General features: G+C 38.5%; 1 protein-coding gene across 11 annotated transcripts in view; it reads right to left on the bottom strand.

Moving 5' to 3' along the window:
• Positions 1–22,148, bottom strand: part of PCCA (propionyl-CoA carboxylase subunit alpha) — a 360,250-nt gene that overhangs the window by 335,870 nt on the left and 2,232 nt on the right. For 8 of the 11 annotated variants that reach the window (XM_069467608.1, XM_069467606.1, XM_069467605.1 and 5 more), the window contains exons 2-4: positions 11,159–11,236; positions 4,164–4,211; positions 3,983–4,051 (exon numbers count right to left, since the gene is read on the bottom strand). In XM_069467608.1, coding sequence (XP_069323709.1) covers positions 3,983–4,051; positions 4,164–4,211; positions 11,159–11,236 — 195 coding nt within the window. The remainder of the gene's footprint in view (positions 1–3,982; positions 4,052–4,163; positions 4,212–11,158; positions 11,237–22,148) is intronic. The other 3 variants (XM_069467610.1, XM_069467607.1, XM_069467611.1) reach the window with 1 other exon arrangement.

Raw genomic sequence — 22,148 nt, 5'->3', positions numbered from 1 at the left:
AAGGAGCAAGGGCAGGAGGGGCAGGAGGGGCAGGAGGGGCGGGGGGGGGGGTGGGAAGATAGGTGCATGCTCTTTTAAACCACCAGCTATTTGCGTGAACTAATAGAGCAAGAATTCACTTATTACTGTGGGAGGGCACCGTATCATGCATGAAGGATTCACCCCCACGATCTGAACACCTCCCAGCAGGCCCAACCTCCAACATTGGGGATCAAATTTCAATGTGAGATTTGGAGGGGACAAACATCCAAACTATATAAACCTGGTAAGATCAAATGATCAAACAGTGTAACCAAAAGAATAACCCAACATTATGAACCTCTTGATATGATACAATAAGAAATATCATCACTTACAAAGTAGTCTTATTAAAAATACTGACCCTGAATCTTTTCATGAGGAAATAATCAGACAAATCCAGAACATCTATAAGCCAACATGATGGAAAAAAAGGAGGGAGGGTCAGAACACCATTTGAGATTAAGAGAGTAAAGAGGTATAATAATATGTAATTCATGACCTTGATTGGACTGTGGATCAAAGAAAAATATTACAAAAGACAATCAGGGACAACTGGAGAAACCTGAATATAGTAGCATGTTAGATGATATTACAGAATAACTGGTAATTTTTCTTAGGTTTCATAAGGTATCATAGATATGTAGAAAGCCATCCTTATTCCTAAAAGATGAATGCTGAAGTATTTAGTGGTGAAATGCCACAATGTCTATAACTTACTTTCAGACTGTTTAGACAAAAAAGAAGAAAAAAAATGACTCATACACAATATGCATATGCATAGAGATATAAGGCGAACATTGCCAAAATGTTAACAATTGGTGAATCTAGAGGAAGGTTATACTGGTATTCATTGTTCTATTTTTTTAATTTTTCATTATGTTTGAACACTTCAGGAAAAAATATAAATGAATGGCCAATAACATGAAAAGGTACTCAACATGAATATTCATCAGAGAAATCTAAAATGAAAAGCACAATAAGATAGTGTAACTTCACGACCACTAGAATAGCAAAAATGAAAAGGACTGATTACACCAAGCGTTGGCAAGGACACTTTCTGGTGGGAGTATAATATGGTACAAGCACATCAGAGAACAGTTTGGCAGTTTATCATAAAGTTAAACATCTATTTATTTGTTCTAGAGGTCAGCAAAATACGGTCTACCCACAGGCCAAATCCAATCCAAGGACTGTTTTTGCATAGCCCTCAAACTAAGAATAATTTTTACATTTTTAAACAGTTGTAAGAAAAAAAAAAAAAAGAATATGCAATGGAGACCATAGGTGCCTATAAAGTCTAAAATATATTTATTATCCAGACAGAAATATATTCACTATCCAAACATAAAAAGGTTGCCACCCTGATCTACTCTATGATCCAGCGATTCCATTCCTAAGTATTTACTCACGAGAAATGAAAGTACATGTTCACAAAAAGACTTGTACAAGTATGTTTACAGAAGCTTTGTTCATAGTAGCTAAAAATTGGGGGGGGGAGGGTAATTTGACAAGCTCATCCTAAAATTCACATGGAAGAGCAAAGAGCCAAGAATACCAAAGATAATTTTGAAGAACACATTGCAGGCAGGGGACCAATAGAAGTAAACTGCATTATCATCTCTAAAAGCCAACTTTTTTCCATTAAACATCAATTGTTTGCTAATAAGTTTGTTGGCTTTCCTTCTTTGTGTGACTTATTCCCACTTAATATATGTAGTATGTATTAATCTTTTTCCCTGCTTAACTACTTAAAAATTAGTTGTAACATAAAATTAATAGTTTACACAACTAATTGTTACAGTATTTTCCTACTGCAGTAATATTTACATTTCAACTTATGAAATTAACACACGAAGCATTAAGATTTTTTTCCCCCAAATTACCTTTAAAATGCTCGCCTCTTGAAAATATTAATACATCTGAATAGCATGGATTGTTCAGATGACTGATATTATAAAGCCAATTAGCTATCATGTGTTGAGGAAGCAAAATATACTGTCAGAAGAATTCACCTTTTCAGCCTCCTTGAGGCTGAAGCAGAGACCACATAGCAAATTTGACCCTACTGTTGAGTTTTAAATTAAACTTTTAACATTCCAACCATCATTATCATCTCTTTCCAGAAATTAACTCAACGTAGGTCATATTAAGAGAACATTTTGACTGATCATGCAGTACTCCCATTGTGGGGCCTGGCAAATTTCATTCTCACTTGTGTATTATCATCTCTGGTATACTCGCTACTACTTTCAGCCTGAAATAGCTGAAAGTCTCCAAAATGTAAAACTACATCTGCTTTGGGAAAAGTAAGAATGAGAAAGACATAAAACTTAGAACAACTCTTTTGAAACTAGTTTTGTAAAAAGGCTGGAAAGTGACGTTCTAAATCTAGATCAGAATACAGTCAGGTGTCCCATGACAACGTTTCAGTCAACAACAGATCGCATATACAACGGTAGTCCCGTGAGATTATAATGGAGCTGAAAAATTCCTATTGCCTACCGATGCCTTGATGATCCTGATCCTGTGTAGGCCTAGGCTAATGTGTGTGTTTGGGTTTTAGTTTTTAACAGAAAAGCTTAAAAAGTTTTAAAAAATCAAAAATTCTAAAAATAGGAAAAGCTTATAGGATAGGGATACAAAGAAAGAAAACATTTTTGTACAGATGTACAATGTGTTTGCATTTTAAGCTAAATTTTATTACAAGAGTAAAAATGTTTAAAAAATTAAGGTTTACAGAGTAAAAAAGTTAGAGTAAGCTAAGGTTAATTTATTATTGAAGAAAGAAAAATATTTTTCTATAAATTTAATGTAGCCAAAGTGTGTAGCGTTTATAAAGTCTACAGTAGTGTACAATAATGTCCTAGGCCTTCACATTCACTCACCAGTCACTCAGAGCAACTTCCGGTCCTGCAAGCTCCACTAGTGGTAAGTACCCTATGCAAGTCTACCATTTTTTATCTTTTAGACTGTATTTTTACTATACTTTTTCTATGATAGAAAAACCTATCTTTTTTTTAGAAAAGTTTAAATACACAAATATTTATCATCGTGTTACAACAGCCAACAGCATGCAGTACAGTAACATGCTATACAGGTTTGTACCCTAGGAACAAAAGGCCACTCCATATAACCTAGGTATGTAGCAGGCTATACCATCCAGCTTTGTTTAAGTATACTCTGTGATGTTCACACAACAAAATCACTTGATACATTTCTCAGAATGTATCCATCCCCACTGTTAAGCAGTACATGACTGTATCAGAAAAGCTGATAATACAAAGTGTTTCATTATTGAAAGTGTGAAAAAATGAAAAATAGTAATTTACATTACAGTACAACTACTTAATATTTCATTCCACAAAGATCCAATAATTTATATTCTTTTTCCATGGAATTTTCTTTCTACCCATTCGTAATTCATTACTGCTAAAAAGGCCTGCTATGTTAAAAATGCCAAATAAAATTATGTATCATTCACTACTTTATGCTATACCTTCTTTTCTTCATGCCCAATTACCATTAGCCTATCTCCCATTTATCAAATTTTCAGCTGAATACACTGACACATTTAGGAAAGGTTCAACAATTACAGCATTCCCTTAGTGATACTGGAGTTACGCCAGGAAGAAGCGTGCTCTCCTAAGGCAGCACTCTTGTAAACATTTCCTTCATCTTTGAATCTCACTTTCTCATGTTTTGCTTAAATCTAGCTGGTAACCAGCAATCAGCATGGCAATTTTTTGGTCTATTATAGGTTTTTAAAGCTTTGGGGAAAAAAGTAGTTAAGACACATATGGAAGACACTGTGACACTTCCATTTTCCTTAATACAACAGTGAACAATTAAATAGTTTTAAAAATTGAATATACTCTTTGAAGGCCAAGAAAAAAATTTTTCACTTTTTTTCTGCCTGACCTAAAATTAAGTCCTGATTTAAATGAAGCAAAAATATACTTACAGAATTAGCATCAACATCACTGTGGATGGCAACCGTCTTAATGCCCATCTTCTTGCAAGTCCTAATAACCTATTTTAAAATACATCAATGTTATCTATTAACAGCGTTTCATATTTAAAAGGATTTAATAATAATCAATTTCATAGAGTAAAATAGAAAATAAAATTAAATTTCTACTTACCCTACATGCAATTTCTCCTCGATTGGCAACAAGAATTTTATCAAAAGTCTGAAGAAAGAAAAAACACATTAGAAATTGTTACTCTTACTTTGGGACCAGGAAACACCAAGTTTTTCTACAATTAATAATGAATACAATCCTAATAAACATTATTTCCTACAGTAATATTAGATACTATAAATAATATGTTGATTTACAACCAGGGAGCTACTAAACTCTTCTGGTAGGCTCAGGACCTATAATTACTTTGCTAAAGCATCAATCAACTAGGTTAATTTATTCATAAGCAGACTAAAGGGGTGTCTATAAATTTTCTTACCAGGAGAAAATCTTCAAATTATATTTCAGAACACTAAAAAACTTTTGTCAAAATTGCTTGACAATTTATTTTCTAAATTCTGGAAAATTCTAAGTGCCATAAATTGTTTTTCAAAGGAAAGTCCAATACTGTATAATTTATATGCCATCTCTGTTGGGTTGGGGCATATTTTCAATAACTCAGAACAATTGTGCTTATATCCAAAAATTTTCAGATTAAGCAGGTTATACTATTTGAATAACCATAAAATTTTGAAGCAGCTGAGGCCAAATAATAGAAAGAAAACGTCCATCCTGTGTGTATCTCATGACCTAAATCCCAAGCCCAACTTTGCCACTACTGACCTATTTGACTTTAAGCAAATCAATCTCTGTAGGTGCTGATTTCCACATATATAAAGTGATAGCACTCCAATGAAAAGTGATTCAATAAGGTTTTCTTCCTACTCTAAAATTATATAGGCTAATCTTTTTAAAAAACACAATTATAAATAATTTAGATGCAATGTATATTAGCATAAAGTTATTTCTGGGTTAATGAATTGTTATAAGTTAAATGGAACTATAAAAAAAGTTTTAGTTATAGTTCTACAAGAAAAGTTAGAGTTATATATGATCTTTTCAAAAATACTCTTATATAACTTAGAGCAAGGTTTATTATTTTTTTTTTAATCTCAGTAGATTTAGGGTACAAGTGGTTTTTGGTTACATGGATGAACTGTATAGTGGTAAAGTCTGGCCTTTTAGTGTACCTATCACCTGAACAGTGTACATTGTACCCAAAAGGTAAAGAGCAGTATTTTAACCTACAGGAAAAAGCCCAGAATCTCAGAATTGGAAAAGGCTTTCAAAGTCTTGGTTTAACCTTTATATCACACATGCCTTAATCCACCAACCTGAGACAAGGCTCTGCCTTAAAATTTGGTAAACTTCTAATTTGATAAAACCCTGAGCCATTGAAACCCTTGCTTACATGGGCCCTTAAAATACCCTACTCTCACCTCAGGCCTGAGAATGTAAAATCATCTACTTTTCTGTAGCCTAACGGTCATGGCAAATCCCTGTTAAACTGTAAGTATATCCCAAGAAAACAATGTTTATTCTTTCTTGAACTGCATTCAAAAATGTGAAGTTATATTAAGTGTTAAACAGGCATCTGATAAAGGAACCACAAACACCACTGCTGTAAGTTTCACAATAAACAATTGTTACAGTAAATATAACAAATTATGATAACATTATAAGGATTTGCTGGGCGTGGTAGCTCATACCTGTAACCCTAGCACTTTAGAAGGCGGGAGGATCGCTTGAGGTCAGGAGTTTGAGACCAACCTGAGCAAGAGTGAGACCCCCCTCTCTACAAAAAGTAGAAAAATTAGCCAGGCATGGTGGTGCGCCTGAAGTACGAACTACTTGGGAGTCTAAGGCAAGAGGATTGGTGGAGCCAAGGGGTTTGAGGTTGCAGTGAGCTATGATGATACCACTGTACTCTATCCCAGGCAACAGCGCAAGACCCTGTCTCCACCAAAAAAAAAAAAAAAAAGTATAATGATTAAGTATGAATCCCCATTGTAATTTCTGTTCAACAAGTAGAATAGGCTGGGCACAGTGGCTTAAGCCTATAATCTCAGCACTTTGGGAGGCTGAGGTAGGATCATCTGAAGCCAGGAATTCAAGGTTTTAGTGACCTATGATCAGGCCACTGAACTCCATTCTGGGAGTCTGGATGACAGAGCAAGACCCTCTTAATTAAAAAAAAAAATCAAAGTAAAGGCAGCAGACTAGTAATTAAGAGTCAGTCTGGACACACTGCCCAGGCTGGACTCCCAACACTGTCACATGTTCTTCCGTGTGTTCTTCCATGACAAGTCATTCTTCTTGACTCCCGTTTCCTGATTTACAAAATGAGGGTAAAAACTGTACCTGCCACAAGAGGTTGTGAGAATGATATGAATTAACACCCCCAGTGTTTAGAATAGTGCCTAGCATGTAATATATATTCACTACATATAAGCTATAGCTATCGTTCTTCACCCCTTTGGGCCACTTACCAGAGAGAGTTATGAATCTAGGAGTGTGCCCCCATCTAACTTGGGAAAATCTATAACAAAATGAATTACTTGTGCCTGACACATTTTCTCTATTCAGTACTGTTAATGTATTACGAATTAGTGCACAAACTCAATAGGGCTAACCAAATCAATTAATCTTCCGTGCATAAAATTTTCTTTTGAATTAATTATAGATGCATAAGATTCAGAATTCTAAAAGTACAAGAGAGGATACACTGAAGAGACACCTAGGTCCCTTGCCCACAAAGGCAACTACTGTTACCAGTCTCCCTTTATATTCTTCCAGATAGGTTATGCATATAATAGAATATAAATACAAATCAATTTAAACCAAGTCTAAAACTTCCCCTCTTCATCAACAATTACAGATAAATATCAAGTGCATTTCATACCTTTGATGTACGATATGGCACAATCACAACACAGTGTGTTAAGTGCTCTAATAAGGCTATGTCCAGGATGCTATGTACAGAGAAGGGACAGCTCGAACAGCATATACAAAGGCAAGTGTAAAGGTAGCGACACTGGAAGAAGAGGGTAGCACTAAAAAACTTCAGGGAATTTTTAGTATGACTCAAGCACACAATGTTTGGGGGAGATGTAGCAAATAAAGCTAGGGTAAGAAAGGCCCGATGATGAAATGACTTATACCATTTAAGGAACTGGGGCTTTATCCTGCATGTGGACAGCCACTCATAAGGCACCCTGAAGACACTCTCAGGGGGGAAAAATAAGCCCACAAACATGATTATAAATCAGGAACGTGAATCCTTGAAGACCCGGGGGTGGGGAGTGGGGGTGGTTCAGGTACCAGAAGAGATAACTTTTGCAATAGCTATTCTACTAATATAACTGTGCTAATGATGTCATCTGAAGTAAAAAGTTTCCTAAGAATTGTTTTTAAAGTTATTTTTCTTTCAATGCATTCTCTCTCTACCCCTCCTTCCCCCTTTCCTTTCCCTAGGTTTAGATCTTCACTGCTGGGCTATACAGCCACAGATGGCACTTCGCTCCATTCAGAGACCAAGACTAGGGCTGAGCTGGCCCCTTGCACTGGGTACTCCTTGGAATGAAGATGTTAGGACTCCAGACAATGAGTCAGTCGCTCAACACATCTGAGAAAGAGTACAGCACAATGGGTAAGTCCACCAGCTCTGGAGGAGGACAGGCTTGAGTTTACACCCAGCTTAAACTTACTACCTGGTTTTAACCCTCCATTTCCAAATGTGCAAAATTGAGTTGTTAAGGATAATATTAAGTAACTGACATTTAGGAAACATGCTTTCGATGCACCAGGCACTGTGACAAATCCTTTCTGTGCATTATCTATCAGGTAATAGCTATGAGGATATTTGTCATCATAATAGTCCCATGAAGTCAGTTCTGATAACATCTCCATTTTACAAATGAGAAAACTGAGGCTTGGTGAAGCCAAATCACTTGTCTAAATCACTTACAAAGTTAACTAGTGTTAAAGCCAGAGTTCACATTCAGGTATTCATGTAAGAGTCACACCATGGCCTAACTTGATCAGAGTATAATGTAATGCAAGCTCTAAACACTACGCTATGAATGCCAGCTAAGATCACATTTGCTATGGAAGGAACACCAGAGTACTGCACTGCTTCACATTGACTTAAGGCCCACTGAAACTCCCTGATCTTCTTCCAGGCAAATTAAGTTAAATCTTGCTTACTCTCATAAACATACTTGACACAAGTTTACTTTAAAACTCAAGTTAAAAAAATGACACTTTTAGTAGTGATTAAATTTCACCTGGTTTAATTTTGACTTAATCTGAGTCACTGACAAAATGTGGAGTAAGAAAGGGTCAATAACAGATTCACATGAGAATCAATTTATTTAACAAATATATACTACCAAAGACCAAGCCTACTTGCACTTAGGACGGTAACAATAAACAAACCAGGTCAAGCCAGGCACAGTGACTCATGCCTATAATCTTAGCACTTTGGGAGGCTGAGGCAGGAGGATCACTGGAGTTCAAGACCAGCCTGGGAAACATAGTGAGACCCTGTCTCTACAAAAATTTTTTAAAAATTAGCCAGGCATGGTGGTGTGCACCTGTAGTCCCAGCTACTTGGGAGGCTCGGGTGGGAGGATCCCTTGAGCCTAGGAGTTCAAGGTTGCAGTGAGCTATAATCCCGACATTGTGATCACACCACTTCACTCCTGCTCAGGTGAAAGTCCCTGTCTCTAAAAACAAAAAAAAGGCCGGGCGCGGTGGCTCACGCCTGTAATCCTAGCACTCTGGGAGGCCGAGGTGGGCGGATCGTTTGAGCTCAGGAGTTTGAGACCAGCCTGAGCAAGAGCGAGACCCCATCTCTACTAAAAATAGAAAGAAATTATATGGACAGCTAAAAATATAGAAAAAATGAGCTGGGCATGGTGGCACATGCCTGTAGTCCTAGCTACTCGGGAGGCTGAGACGGGAGGATCACTTGAGCTCAGGAGTTTGAGGTTGCTGTGAGCTAGGCTGACGCCACGGCACTCACTCTAGCCTGGGCAACAGAGACTCTGTCTCAAAAAAAAAAAAAAAAAAAAAAAAAGAACAAACCAGGTCAATATCCCTGGAGAGAGAAAGGTCCAATTAAATGCAGCCCTCAAGTAAGGAGTGAGGCCAGCAACTTGGTCTAAACATGCTCCTGTACTACCAATGGGTGCCAAAAAAAACATCCATCACTGACTAAGGCACCACAGTTTCTCCACAATTAAGGAGATGGCAAAAATAGCAGAGAGCAGATTTGATTTCAGATATTTATGACAAGATATTTCGTAATGCTTAATGAATTCCAAGAGGATTCCACTTCCAGTCCCTTTATCTTTCTTATCTCTTTCATGTCCTAAACCAAGATAGTTATGCAAATTTATTCATTTATTTTTAGTTATTATCAGTAGTTACCAACGTGGGAGGTGAGTTAGCTATTCCTGTAACTCCGCTATGAGGTTACAGTAAAAGCAAGTCCCTGACCAAACCCTGCCACACATACAAACATTAACAGACATTGAAAGAATCTGAAAACCTGCCCTGTAAGTTCTGTAAAGTTCCAACTTCCTGTACTTTCCTCCAATAGCCTACTGGAAAGGTTCACCTGAGACAAAGGAACAATAATCTGATTTGGCTAACCATATGGTCTGACTCAAGCCATCCAAAATCCACTAGAACAGTGGCTGAACACAGGACTATTTCATTTAGAGATCAAGCCTGGGTATTATCTTTAAAGGTAAAGAATAAAAGGCCAACTAGATTGTTATATTTTGTTAATAAAAAGGCAGAGAATTTCTCTAAAATAGGCAAGAACACATATCTTGAATACTTCTAATTTCCTCAGTGATAGCTCATTTCTAACGCCCATTTTACTAATGAGGAAGGCTACCAATGTCTATAGGGAGAAAGATGGCTAAACCACTTAAATGTAGCCTCTTCAATAAATGCTAGCTTGCCACTCCTAGAGTGTTCCCAATTAGGATAGCTGATTACCTCTAGATTGGAATGCAACACGTGTGCACAAACATATACACGTGAACCCCAAAGCATATCATCTATGATGAAATTTTAAAATTACAGCTTTCATAACAGGGAGTGTATCATAGCTAATTGATCCAGCTCTGCACCGTCCGATACAATAGCCACCAGCCATATGAGGCTACAAATGTGGCTAAGCAAACTGAGATGTCCCCAATTTAGAAAACTTAGTACAAAAAAAAAAAGGACTATAAAGTGTCCCATTAATATTTTTTATACTGAATATATATGGAAATAACATTTTAGATATTGAGATTATATTATTAAAATTAACTTCACCTGACTCTTTTTACTTTTTAATGTGGCTATCAGAAAATTTAAAGTTACATTTGCCCTGCAGTTGTGTTTCACACTGTATTTCTATTGGACTGGACGGATCCTCCAAGCCTCCGGATTCAAAAGAAATCTGGAAAGTAGTTCTGTGCACTTCAGCAGATGATTCAGAAGATATCTCTGTTATGTCATTCCCAAATATCATTCATATCATTTCTACTTTCATGACATTCACCTTGAACAATCTTTTCTTAACCAAAACTCTTATCCTGCCCTCTTTGATGCCTTCACTGCCACTAAACCATGTTTTATTTCTAATCACCTCTTGTAGTCCGTTTATCTTTCCTATCACAAGGTTTAAACATTATCATATCAAAATTTTAGTTGGAATTCCCTTGTACCAAAATTTACAATATGCATAATTGCCTTCAATTCAAATGAATCACATAAATATTAAGTAAAAAAACAAAAAAACTCAATAATCAAAATCTCTCAATTGCCCAGTCTTTAAGAAAGAATGTTGTATTAGTATTCTGCTGAAAACAAGGGAAACATGTTGCAAATGTATTCCATTTTTGGTATAGATACAAATACAAACTTAAAAAGACTCAGGTAGTGGTTCACAATGAAAAAAAGGAACAAAGATTGAACACCTATAAAACCTATGATGCTGGAGCAATAATTGCCCAGCATGAACAAAACTTCATCTGTCCACTGAACATAGTGTGAAGATAAAAAACTAAAACCATTATAACCTGGTTGAGAATATTTTTTTAAATACTTACTTTTTCATTAGGATCATATCCCACTGAACCAAGACTACGGGACACCATTAAGTGCTGTCTTGAATAGTGTGGAACATGCTACAAAACAAAACAAAAGAAAAGTGAAATAAACTACAGATACTTCAATGGGCTTAAAAATATTTTTTCAGGGTACTTATTCCGGTTCATTTCTAGCTAAAATGTTTTACCAATCACCATATATAATTATAAGCAATACACCATAATTATGAAAGGGAAATCATAACTACAGACACATTCCCTTGGCACACAAGAAAAACCAAAGGCATGAAAGCAATCTCCAGAAAAGTATAACAGGAATCGTCAATAGGCCAAACAAATCTGAAGAAGGGTCTTTCTGATCACGCAGAATGATAGAGCTGGGTCAGAAATGTCACAGACCACACAGAACTTTGTAAAACACAAAACAAGAAAGAGCCTTCAGCCAGGCGCGGTGGCTCACGCCTGTAATCCTAGCACTCTGGGAGGCAGAGGCGGGAGGATTGTTTGAGCTCAGGAGTTCGAGAACAGCCTGAGCAAGAGCGAGACCCCCGTCTCTACTAAAAATAGAAAGAAATTATATGGACAGCTAAAAATATATATAGAAAAAGTAGCCAGGAATGGTGGCGCATGCCTGTAGTCCCAGCTACTCGGGAGGCTGAGACAGAAGGATTGCTTAAGCCCAGGAGTCGGAGGTTGCTGTGAGCTAGGCTGATGATGCCACAGCACTCTAGCCCGAGCAACAGAGTGAGACTCTGTCTCCAAAAAAAAAAAAAAAGAAAGAGCCTTGGCCTCAAGGACCTTTAATTTTAACAGTGATCAGAAAATAATAAAATGTTATTGTTTATTTCTTAATGTGTTGAGCATGATTTCTTATTTTACATTTTCTGGTACAACAGTGGTTTGGCTGATATGAAAAAGTAATAATACTAATAATCAAGTTGACTTCTAATTCATTAAAATGTTTGTGGAGAAAATATATCTTAATGCTTTAATACATTAAGAAAAAGGACTAATAAAAATTACAGCCAAGGTTTAAGCAAACAATTTACCCAGTAGCCACCGATAAAACTACATGAAAAAAATGGAGAAGGGGGGAAAAAAAAAAATCAGTGAAAGGCAATTCATTCTCTTCAAACTTTCTAAGAGGATAACAATGCAAATAAGAAACAAAATGTTTTTACAGCAACGTTTTAAAATGAACTCAAAGATTTATACCAGCAGTCCTCAACCTTTTTGGCACCAGCAACCAGGGACCGTAGAAGACAGTTTTTCCACGAACGGACGGGCAGGGAGCCCAGCGGCAGAGCTCTGCTCTGTAGCCTAGTCCCCAACAGGTTGTGAAGTGGACCACAGATTTATATAATTATATTTTTAAAGTAGCAAACCCCCAATTATAAAATGTAATCTCCTATAAAAGTGAAGGTAATAGATATTAAAGATACAGTTTATAAAATAAAGCCTTTACCAAGTAAAAGGCAAAAGAACAATTAACTGAGAATGGGAAATTTTTCAAAGGTCACAGGGCAAGGCTGTAATGGTATAAGATTTAAGCATAGATCTGTTAACTTCTTTCTTACTTTGAGCTAATAAAAACAGTGGCACCTCCCACACCAACACTACAGAGTGTCCCAAAAGTCGCCATACATAGAGAAAATGGGAAATTCTAGCTAAATGTAACTTCATTTACAAAATATTCATTATTTCCCATTTTCCCTATGTATAGCAACTTTCAGGACACCCCGTATTGTCTACTAAAAGATATGATCTGCTGTTCCGTACAGCTTGTACACATGTGAATTTGTAAATGTGGCCCAAAGTTTAAAAAAAAAAAAAATTGATGCCCCTGGTTAACCAATAACTAGAATTAGAATCGTACAAGCTAACAGAACTCTATAACCACAGTCAGATCCACAAAGGCTCTGTTCCTATTCACTCCTCGCAGACCTAAAAATGAAGAATCCAGGTCAAAACTCTGACAATTTTTGTGAAGCTACAACATAAAGTTTCTTTTCTAAATACAGGAAACAAGAAAGTACAAAGTTGCTAATTTGAACCCCTACACAGAATTTTAAGGTTTGTTGCTTTTGTTAAGCACATGACCAAGTGGACACATGACTAGTCCAAAATTCTTTTAAAATACTTCCTAGCAACAAAGGTTTTGAGGAAAAACTTTAATCAGCGCCATTTATAAAAACTACTTAGCCCATCACAGCCAAAGGGAGAAGGGTCAAGGTGTGCAAAATAACTTCCCAGTAACATATAGTCATTGGTTCTCTTCCTCAGGAACAAATTTCCTATATTTTCCACACTTAGGAAAGAAACACCAGCTAACAGTGAGGCACATGGGCAGCGGCATGGCCTTCAGAACCTCAATACCTGTGTCAACTCCTACTTCCACTGATTTGTAGCTAAGAGGCATTGAGCAAATCAATTCTCTGGGCCCCAGTTTCCATCTATAAAATGTAGGTGACAACACCTCCCTGCTTTCCTAGAGAGGATAAATGAGTCTTTATAAACAGTAAAGTGCCAAAAAAATGTAAATATTACAGAAAAACTATGTTCAGGTATTCAGCTGTCCCCTTCTTTCTTAAAATTATACCAGAACCATTAGGGAGTTACCATTAAGGAAGAATGTAGTCATTAAGAGTTCTGGTCTAGGCTGATTGAGAACCAGCTTCGAATGTTAGGTATATAGGAAATTTCCTCCTTTGTAAACTGGGCATAATAATAGTATTTATCTAGGCCATAATGGTGCTATAAAGATTAAATGAGAATGTATAAAATCCCTAGCACAGTCTTACATATATATTACAGTCAGCATACAATAACTGTTAGCCAAAAAAGGAAGGTAAATGGTACAGCTTTTAGACAAACTGGATGCATGCCTTCCAGCCACTGCAAACAGGGAAACAAATATCGTTTTATAAGATAGCATTTACTTTTATTATCGAGATGCAGCCTTATATGGCAGTCAAAACTGCTACATCCACTAGCAATGACCTTAAAGAACAATTTAAACAGCCAAACCAAAACTACTATTGTTTCTAACATATCCACAGTGGCATTCAGGCGAATAAAACAATTCTGGTAGCAGGTGAATTCATTATCAGAATGAATTCTGCTTTAAAGAAATTATGTTCAAAACTGTGTTAATGGAGCCATAAAATGATCTCACTGAGGTGAAAGTAAACATTAGTTATTGCTTCATCTCTAAAATTTCCAGGTGAAGGTTCTCTCTTCCATGTTTCATAACACAGAGCTTGGAGGCATCGGCTGAATATTTTTTCAGCATTTTAACAGGCCCACAGTGACCTTCTGCGGGCATGCCCTCTCCGAAGACACTTAGCTAAATCCAGCTTTTTCGTGGAAGCGCAGCTTTTGTTTCAAACAGACATTGACTATTCGGTCTTCAGAACCTCAGAGACCATCCCAATCTCCACAGTCTGCCAAAAGCTAAACTGAACATCTAATATCTGAGGGAGGTGGCCAACTCTCAAGATTCTCTGGGCCCTGCCTCCATACTAAGCTCAAGCCCTGGGAAACTATGTTAACTCTACCTCTTCAGCAGCCCACCACGACTCCGAAACCAAGCCATTCTTCCCAGCCCACCAGTAGCAGATTTATTGGTGCCCACCCAGATCCTCCCCAGCTGCTGTGTTGATGACTTATGGTCCACACTTGCTCCCTTGTCTCAACCATGGGCCTCCGCTATCCAGGTGTTCTCCATCAAGCCTAAGGGCTACCTCCTACCAGCATATAGCCAAGGACTGACTGACACAGCTTCCAAAGGGCCAGTCCCCTCACTTAAGGGTGGGACCAGTTCAGTCACTTAATCTGTACCCTAGAGCTGCACTGTCCAATATGGCAGCCACTAGCCACCTTTAAATATTTTAATATTTTAATTGTATTTGCAGCTCACCTTATATTTGTTTGGGGCAGTGCTGATCTAGAGCAGCAGTTCTCAAACTTTACAGTGTATCAAAATCACATGGAAGCCTTGTTAAAACAGGCTGTTGGGTCCACCCCCAGATTTTCTGACTGGGCAGGTCTGGAGAATTTGCATTCCTAACATGTTCCCAGGTGATTCTGTTGCCACTGGCTAAACACCACACTTTGAGAACCACTGCTCTAGAGCCTCCCGGTGGGATAAGACTAAAGCCAATCTCCAGCTGTAAAAACCATAATGTGTTTCAAGGTAACTACTGTCTTGCTCTTTCTCCCAGCCTCAGCCTTACCCAGCTCTACCACAGTACCACAGCTGTCCCCAACCTTTTTGGCACTAGAGACCAGTTTCATGGAAGACAATTTTTCCACATTTATGGTGCAGTCAAACCACTCTGCTAACGATAATCTGTATTTGCAGCCACCCCCCCAGTGCTAGCATCACCGCCTCAGCTCCACCTCAGATCATCGGGGCATTAGATTCTCACAAGGAGCCCACAGCCTAGATCCCTCACACACACAGTTTACAGTAGGGTTCATGCTCCTATGAGAATCTCATGCCCCGATGATCTGATAGGAGACGGAGGTTATGAGGTGATGTGAGTGATGGGGAGAGGCTGTAAAAATACAGATGAAGCTTTGCTTGCTCACCCACAGCTCACCTCCTGTCTGTGGCCCCATTCTGAACAGGCCATGGACCACTACCGGTCAGCAGCCCAGGGGTTGGGGACCACAGCACTACCATACCTAGGAGCTAGGTAGTCAACTTGAGATGTAACTCACATACAATCATCTACAGCCATTGTAGCCATTGAATGCATCCAATCCCCACTGATCTCAGAAGCTAAGCGGGGTCAGGCCTGCTACTTAGTACTTGGATAGGAGATGTAATTCACATACAATAAAATTTAACCTTTTAAAGTGTACAACTCAGTGGTTTTTAGTATGTTCACAAGGCATGGAACCATTACCACTACGGATTCTAGAACATTTTTCATCACTCCAAAAAGAAACCCCTTAACTGTTCAGTCACTCCCATCTCCTCTCCTCCCAGCCCCTGGGCAAACACTGATCTACTTTCCATCTCTATGGCTCAGCCTATTCTGGAGATTTCATATAAATGGAATCATATAATATGTGACCTTTTCTGTCTACCTTTCAAGAGTCATTCTGGATTCCTCCCTTCCTTATACATGGCTACCTTGGAGATATTTCAGGCTCAGTTCCAGACCACTGCAAGAAAGCAAATATCACCAAAAAAAAAAAAAAATCACAGGAATTTTTTGTTTTCCTAGTGCATATAAAAGTTATGTTTACACTATCCTGTAGTCTATTAAGTACGCACTGGTATTATGTCTAAAAAAAAGTATAGGCCGGGCCTGGTGGCTCACGCCTGTAATCCTAGCACTCTGGGAGGCCGAGGCGGGCGGATCTTTTGAGCTCAGGAGTTCCAGACCAGCCTGAGCAAGAGTGAGACCCCGTCTGTACTAAAAATAGAAAGAAATTATATGAACAACTAAAAATATATACAGAAAAAATTAGCCAGGCATGGTGGCGCATGCCTATGGTCCCAGCTACTCGGGAGGCTGAGGCAGGAGGATTGCTTGAGCCCAGGAGTTTGAGGTTGCTGTGAGCTAGGCTGACGCCACAGCACTTTAGCCTGGGCAACAGAGTGAGACTCTGTATCAAAAAAAATAAAAAAATAAAAATAAAAAGTATATACCTTAATTAAATAATTCATTATTGCTAAAAAAAATGCTAACGAGCCTTCAGCAAGTCATAATCTTGCTGGTGGAGGGTCACTGACATCCATACTGATGGCTGCTGACTGATCAGGGTGGTGGTTGCTAAAGGTTGGGGTGGCTGTGACAATTTCTAAAAAACAAGACAATAATGAAGTTTGCTGCATCAACTTCCTTTCAGGCACGTGATGCTGTTTGACAGCATTTTGATCAGCCTGTCTTCTGAAATTTTTTTTTCATTAGGCATGAGGGTCTTGCTATGCTGTCCAGGCTAAATTTGAACTCCTGGGCTCAAGAGATCCTCCCAACTCAGCCTCCCAAGTAGCTGGGATTACAGGAGGACACCAGCATGCCTAGCTGTCCTTTGAAGCTTTAATGCCGGGCATTGACTTCTCTCTAGTTATAAAAGGCTTAAATGGCATCTTCTTCCAACAGAAAGCTGTTTTATCTCCATTCAAAATCTGCTTGTTTAGTGTAGCCACCTTCAAATCTTCTGGATAACTTGCTGCAGCTTCTACATTAGCACTTGCTACTTCCCTTGCCCTTTGATGTTGTAGAGATGGCTTCTTAAACCTCATGAACCAACCTCTGCTAGCGTCAAACTTTTTTTCTGCAGCCTACTCACCTCTCTTAGCCTTCACAGAATTGAAGAGAGTTAGGGCCTTGCTCTGGATTTGGCTGTGGCTGGTTTGATCTTCTATCCAGACCACTCAAACTTTCTCCATACCAGCAATGAGGCTGTTTGACTTTCTTATCATTCATGTGTTCACTGGAATAGCACTTTTAATTTCCTTCAAGGACTTTTCCTTTGCATTCACAACTTGGCTAACTGTTTGGCACAAGAGGCCCAGCTTTCAGCCTTTCTCACCTTTCAACATGCCTTCCTCAGTAAGCTTCATCATTTCCAGCTTTTGATTTAAAGTAAGAGATGTGAGAATCTTCCCTTCACTTGGACTGTAGGGTTGTTAATTAGCCTAATTTCCATACTGTTGTGTCTCAGGGAATAGGGATGCCTGAGGAGTGGGAGAGAGATGGAGGAATGGCTAGTAGGTGAAGCAGTCAGAACACACACAACATTTATCCATTAAGAGCAAGGTTCATGGTGCCCCAAAACAATTACAATATGCAAATTAACAATTTGAATTGTTAATTTGATTATTCAAAAGCAATTATTCAATTAATATCAGAGATCACAGATCAACCTAATGGATACAATAAAGGAAAAAGTTTGAAATACTGGCCGGGCGCGGTGGCTCACGCCTGTAATCCTAGCACTCTGGGAGGCCGAGGTGGGCGGATCCTTTGAGCTCAGGAGTTCGAGATCAGCCTGAGCAAGAGTGAGACCCCACCTCTACTAAAAATAGAAAGAAATTATATGGACAGCTAAAAATATATATAGAAAAAATTAGCCGGGCATAGTGGCGCATGCCTGTAGTCCCAGCTACTCGGGAGGCTGAGACAGGAGGATCGCTTGAGCTCAGGAGTTTGAGGTTGCTGTGAGCTAGGCTGACGCCACGGCACTCACTCTAGCCTGGGCAACAGAGTGAGACTCTGTCTCAAAAACAAAAACAAAACAAAACAAAAAAAAAAAAAAAAAGTTTGAAATACTGCAAGAATTACCAAAATGTGACAGACACAAAATGAGCACATGTTGTTGGAAAAATGTCACTGACAGACTTGTTTGAAGGTTGCCATGAAACTTCAATTTGTGAAAAAATGCCATATCTGTGAGGCACAATAAAGTGCAAAGCACTAAATGAGGTGTGCCTATATCTCCCTTCTAACCCAACAGCAAGTACTACTGGCTTTAGCTCCAAAGTATACCCCAACTGACCAGTTCTCACCAACTCCAGCACTGCCACCTAGCACAAGTTACCATCAGCTCTGGCTCAGTCTTCCACGATAGCCTCCTGCTGGGCTCTCTGCTTCCACTCCTGCTGCCTGACACAGCCCACTCCCACCCCTACTAAGATTCTCCACACAGTAGCCATAATCGTCGTCCAAACTGTAAATCCAATTTGCTTAAAATCCTGCCCAAATGGACTCCTGTTCTTAGATAAATTCCAAATACAAGCCCCTAGATGACTCTGTTCTGCCCACCTCCCCCATCTCATCTCCTAGCACCCCCCTCAGTCAGTTCATTCCAACCAGACAGGCACATCCCTTGATTATGTCAAATGCAATCCCACCTCAGAGCTTTTGCCTTGGCAGTCCTTGGTCTGGAGTGCCAGTCCTCTAAATCAGCACATAGTGGGCTCTCTTGGTTTTCTGTTCAAATGACATATGCTCAGAAATGTCTCCCCTGTTATCCGTAGGTAACATCCCCTACCCGCAGCACCACTACCACTCTCTATCCCATTATCCTAATTTTTTCCTTACAGAGCACTTACCACTCTGAACTTCTCTATTTATGTGAACACTCTCAGTCTCCTCTATTTTTTTTTTTTTTTTTTTTTTTTTTTTAGACAGAGTCTCACTCTGTTGCCTGGGCTAGAGTGCCATGGCGTCAGCCTAGCTCACAGCAACCTCAAACTCCTGGGCTCAAGCAATCCTCCTGCCTCAGCCTCCCGAGTAGCTGGGACTATAGGCATGTAGTCTACAGGAATGTAGACTACAGGCTAATTTTTCTATATATATTTTAGCTGTCTATATAATTTCTTTCTATTTTTAGTAGAGACGGGGTCTTGCTCTTGCTCAGGCTGGTCTCGAACTCCTGAGCTCAAACAATCTGCCCGCCTCGGCCTCCCAGAGTGCTAGGATTACAGGCGTGAGCCACTGCGCCCAGCTTCAGTCTCCTCTATATTCAAATATAACCATGATGGGGACAGAAACATTCAATATTATATCTCCAGCTCTAAATACTCTCTGGCACATAGTAGGTATAGGTGGATTGACCAGTGGCCACCAAAATAATGTGTCCATGTTCTGGAACCTATGAAAAAGGGTCTTTGCAAATATGACAAAGTTAAGGATCTCGAGGTGAGATCATCCTGGATCCTGTCATGGTCCTAAGTCCAATGACAAGTGTCCTTATAAAAGAAGAAGAGAGGAAGACACACAGAGAGGAGGAGAAGACCAGCCATGTGAAGACAGAGGCTGAGCCTGGAGTGATGTGGCCATAAGCCAAAAACACCTGGAGCCACCAGAAGCTCAAAGAGGCAAGGAAGGATCCTCCCCTAGAGGTTTCAGAGGGAACGTGACCCTGCCACACCTTGATATCAGACTCCTAGACCCCAGAACTGTGAGAAAATGAATTCCTCTTGTTTTAAGCCACCAGGTTTATGGTCATTCATACAACAGCCCTAGGAAACCAATGGTTCCCTGAGTAATGAATACCAAAGAGAATATGTTACATGGATGCTGTATTAATTTTCCTGAATGAAATTAAACGTCTGTATCTTCCAACATTTTTGAAATTAACTTTTATTTTGATCTGATTATGCTGATTTCATCATAGTTTATGGTCCTTTTTAAAATTAAAATGTCAACAGGCACTCAAAATAAAGAATCCAATTTTTTTAAATCATGCAATACTTTTCTTTCAAAAAAGTATATTTTTGCTTCAACTATTGGAGAGTATCTTCAAAACAAACACAATATTTCTAAATATGACATTTCACCATGCTATTGAAATTATTCTCATTAAAGACCAAAGGTCTTAAATTCTTTCATCAATCTTTATTTTTATTCCTGAACCTCTCTGCACCTGGGACATGAGGATGGAAAATGTTTTAATTTCTTTGGGCTCCTTCTGTACACGCCATAGTGCCTAGAACTTAGAAGATGCTCCCAACACTTATTGAGAGATAGCTAGATCTCTAGACAAATGAACCAATCAATGTTAACTACTTCTTGAAAGTTCTTCTCCAGGTTTGGGTAACACACTACACTATATTGGCTCCTCTCAAACCGTTTCTCTAAATCCTATAGTCTCTTCTTCTTCTAAGTCCTAATTTAGGGATATAAGATGGAGTATTTATTCAATTAAATATTAACTCACTGTAACCTTCAGTGTTCACATACTCTGATTTTTGCCTCAGGTTCCTGACTCAAAAACTGGCCGTTGATTCTCCTCTGTCTTCCCAGAACCCCAACATGACTCTTATAGGCCTCTAACTCCAGATATTTAACATGAAACACTATATTTCTATCCAAAAAAAAAAAAAATTTCCTTCCCAAATTTCCTTTTTCATCCCGATTCTCCCACTTACATTTTGAAAATTTTGGAATAATTTAAACAACTCCTTTTTTTTCACTCTCTTGATCAAAAAATGTCACCATCTTTCCCCCTTATTTAGAAAAGAGCTGTAGCAGTTATTACCTCTGTTCTGAACCTCATAAGAACAGAATGAAATCCAAAAGGTAGATGTATAAATACTAAAAGTCTGTAAACATTTTATTATACCATCAACTGGTTTCTATAATAAACTGAGAAGATTTTTTTCACAAATGATTTGTCAAAAATGTATCAGCATGTTGAAAAGATTAACCTCCAGGCAATTCTAAAGGATTCAGATAAGCTTAAATATTCTTTCCCATGCTTACTGATTTAAAAAGAAAATCACAGATTTTAAGGAACATAGAATGTAAGCATTCAAACTTCATGAATGCACCATACAATGAGACCAAATGAGAGACAATTTGTAATTAGAAAAGCAAAGCTTTGGAATCATTTTATTTAAGGTTCAAATTCTACCTTAGTCAATTGTGTCCTTAAGCAGTTACTTAACTGCTTTGAGCTTTGTTTCCTCTCATGCAAAATTGGGATTTTTGACCTAGTTGCAACATGGATAAAAGATAATATATGAAAACCATATAAGGTATATAAAGTTCAATAAAAACTGCAGCAATTACCATAAAACCAACATCCTAGAGCCACTGAAAACATGCAGGCAGAAGAAAAAAACAGGTATTGAAACAGAATGTGTTTAAAAAGCTGATATACAAAACAAATAAAGACTTAAAAGTGAACTCTACAGATACCCTAAAAATAAACAAACTCTGTTAATTAGCTAAAAGACTGGTCAGAATTCTCTAGACTAGAGTCTAGAGTTAGCTACCTGCTTTCCAACCAAAAGGTTTGCAGAGTTGGAGAGAGGGATGGGAGGGGTTAAAATCTTCAAAAGGTTCAGCTTCAAACAGACTCAGTGGAGCACATTTCAAGTTCATAGAAGGGAAGCACGGAAAGAAGCCAAGCAGCAGCTCAAGTTCCCATAGAGTGACAGTGAACTTCAGAGATGCTCCTAATTCCACCTCAAGGAGGAATTCTTTGCAGGCACAAACATAAGGCAACTCTATTGTTACAA

The sequence above is a fragment of the Eulemur rufifrons genome, chromosome 4 (genome assembly GCF_041146395.1).
Source record: "Eulemur rufifrons isolate Redbay chromosome 4, OSU_ERuf_1, whole genome shotgun sequence".
Lineage (NCBI taxonomy): Eukaryota > Metazoa > Chordata > Mammalia > Primates > Lemuridae > Eulemur > Eulemur rufifrons.
The sequence above is the reverse complement of the archived record's forward strand: the minus strand, read 5'-3'. Positions and strand labels throughout refer to the sequence as shown.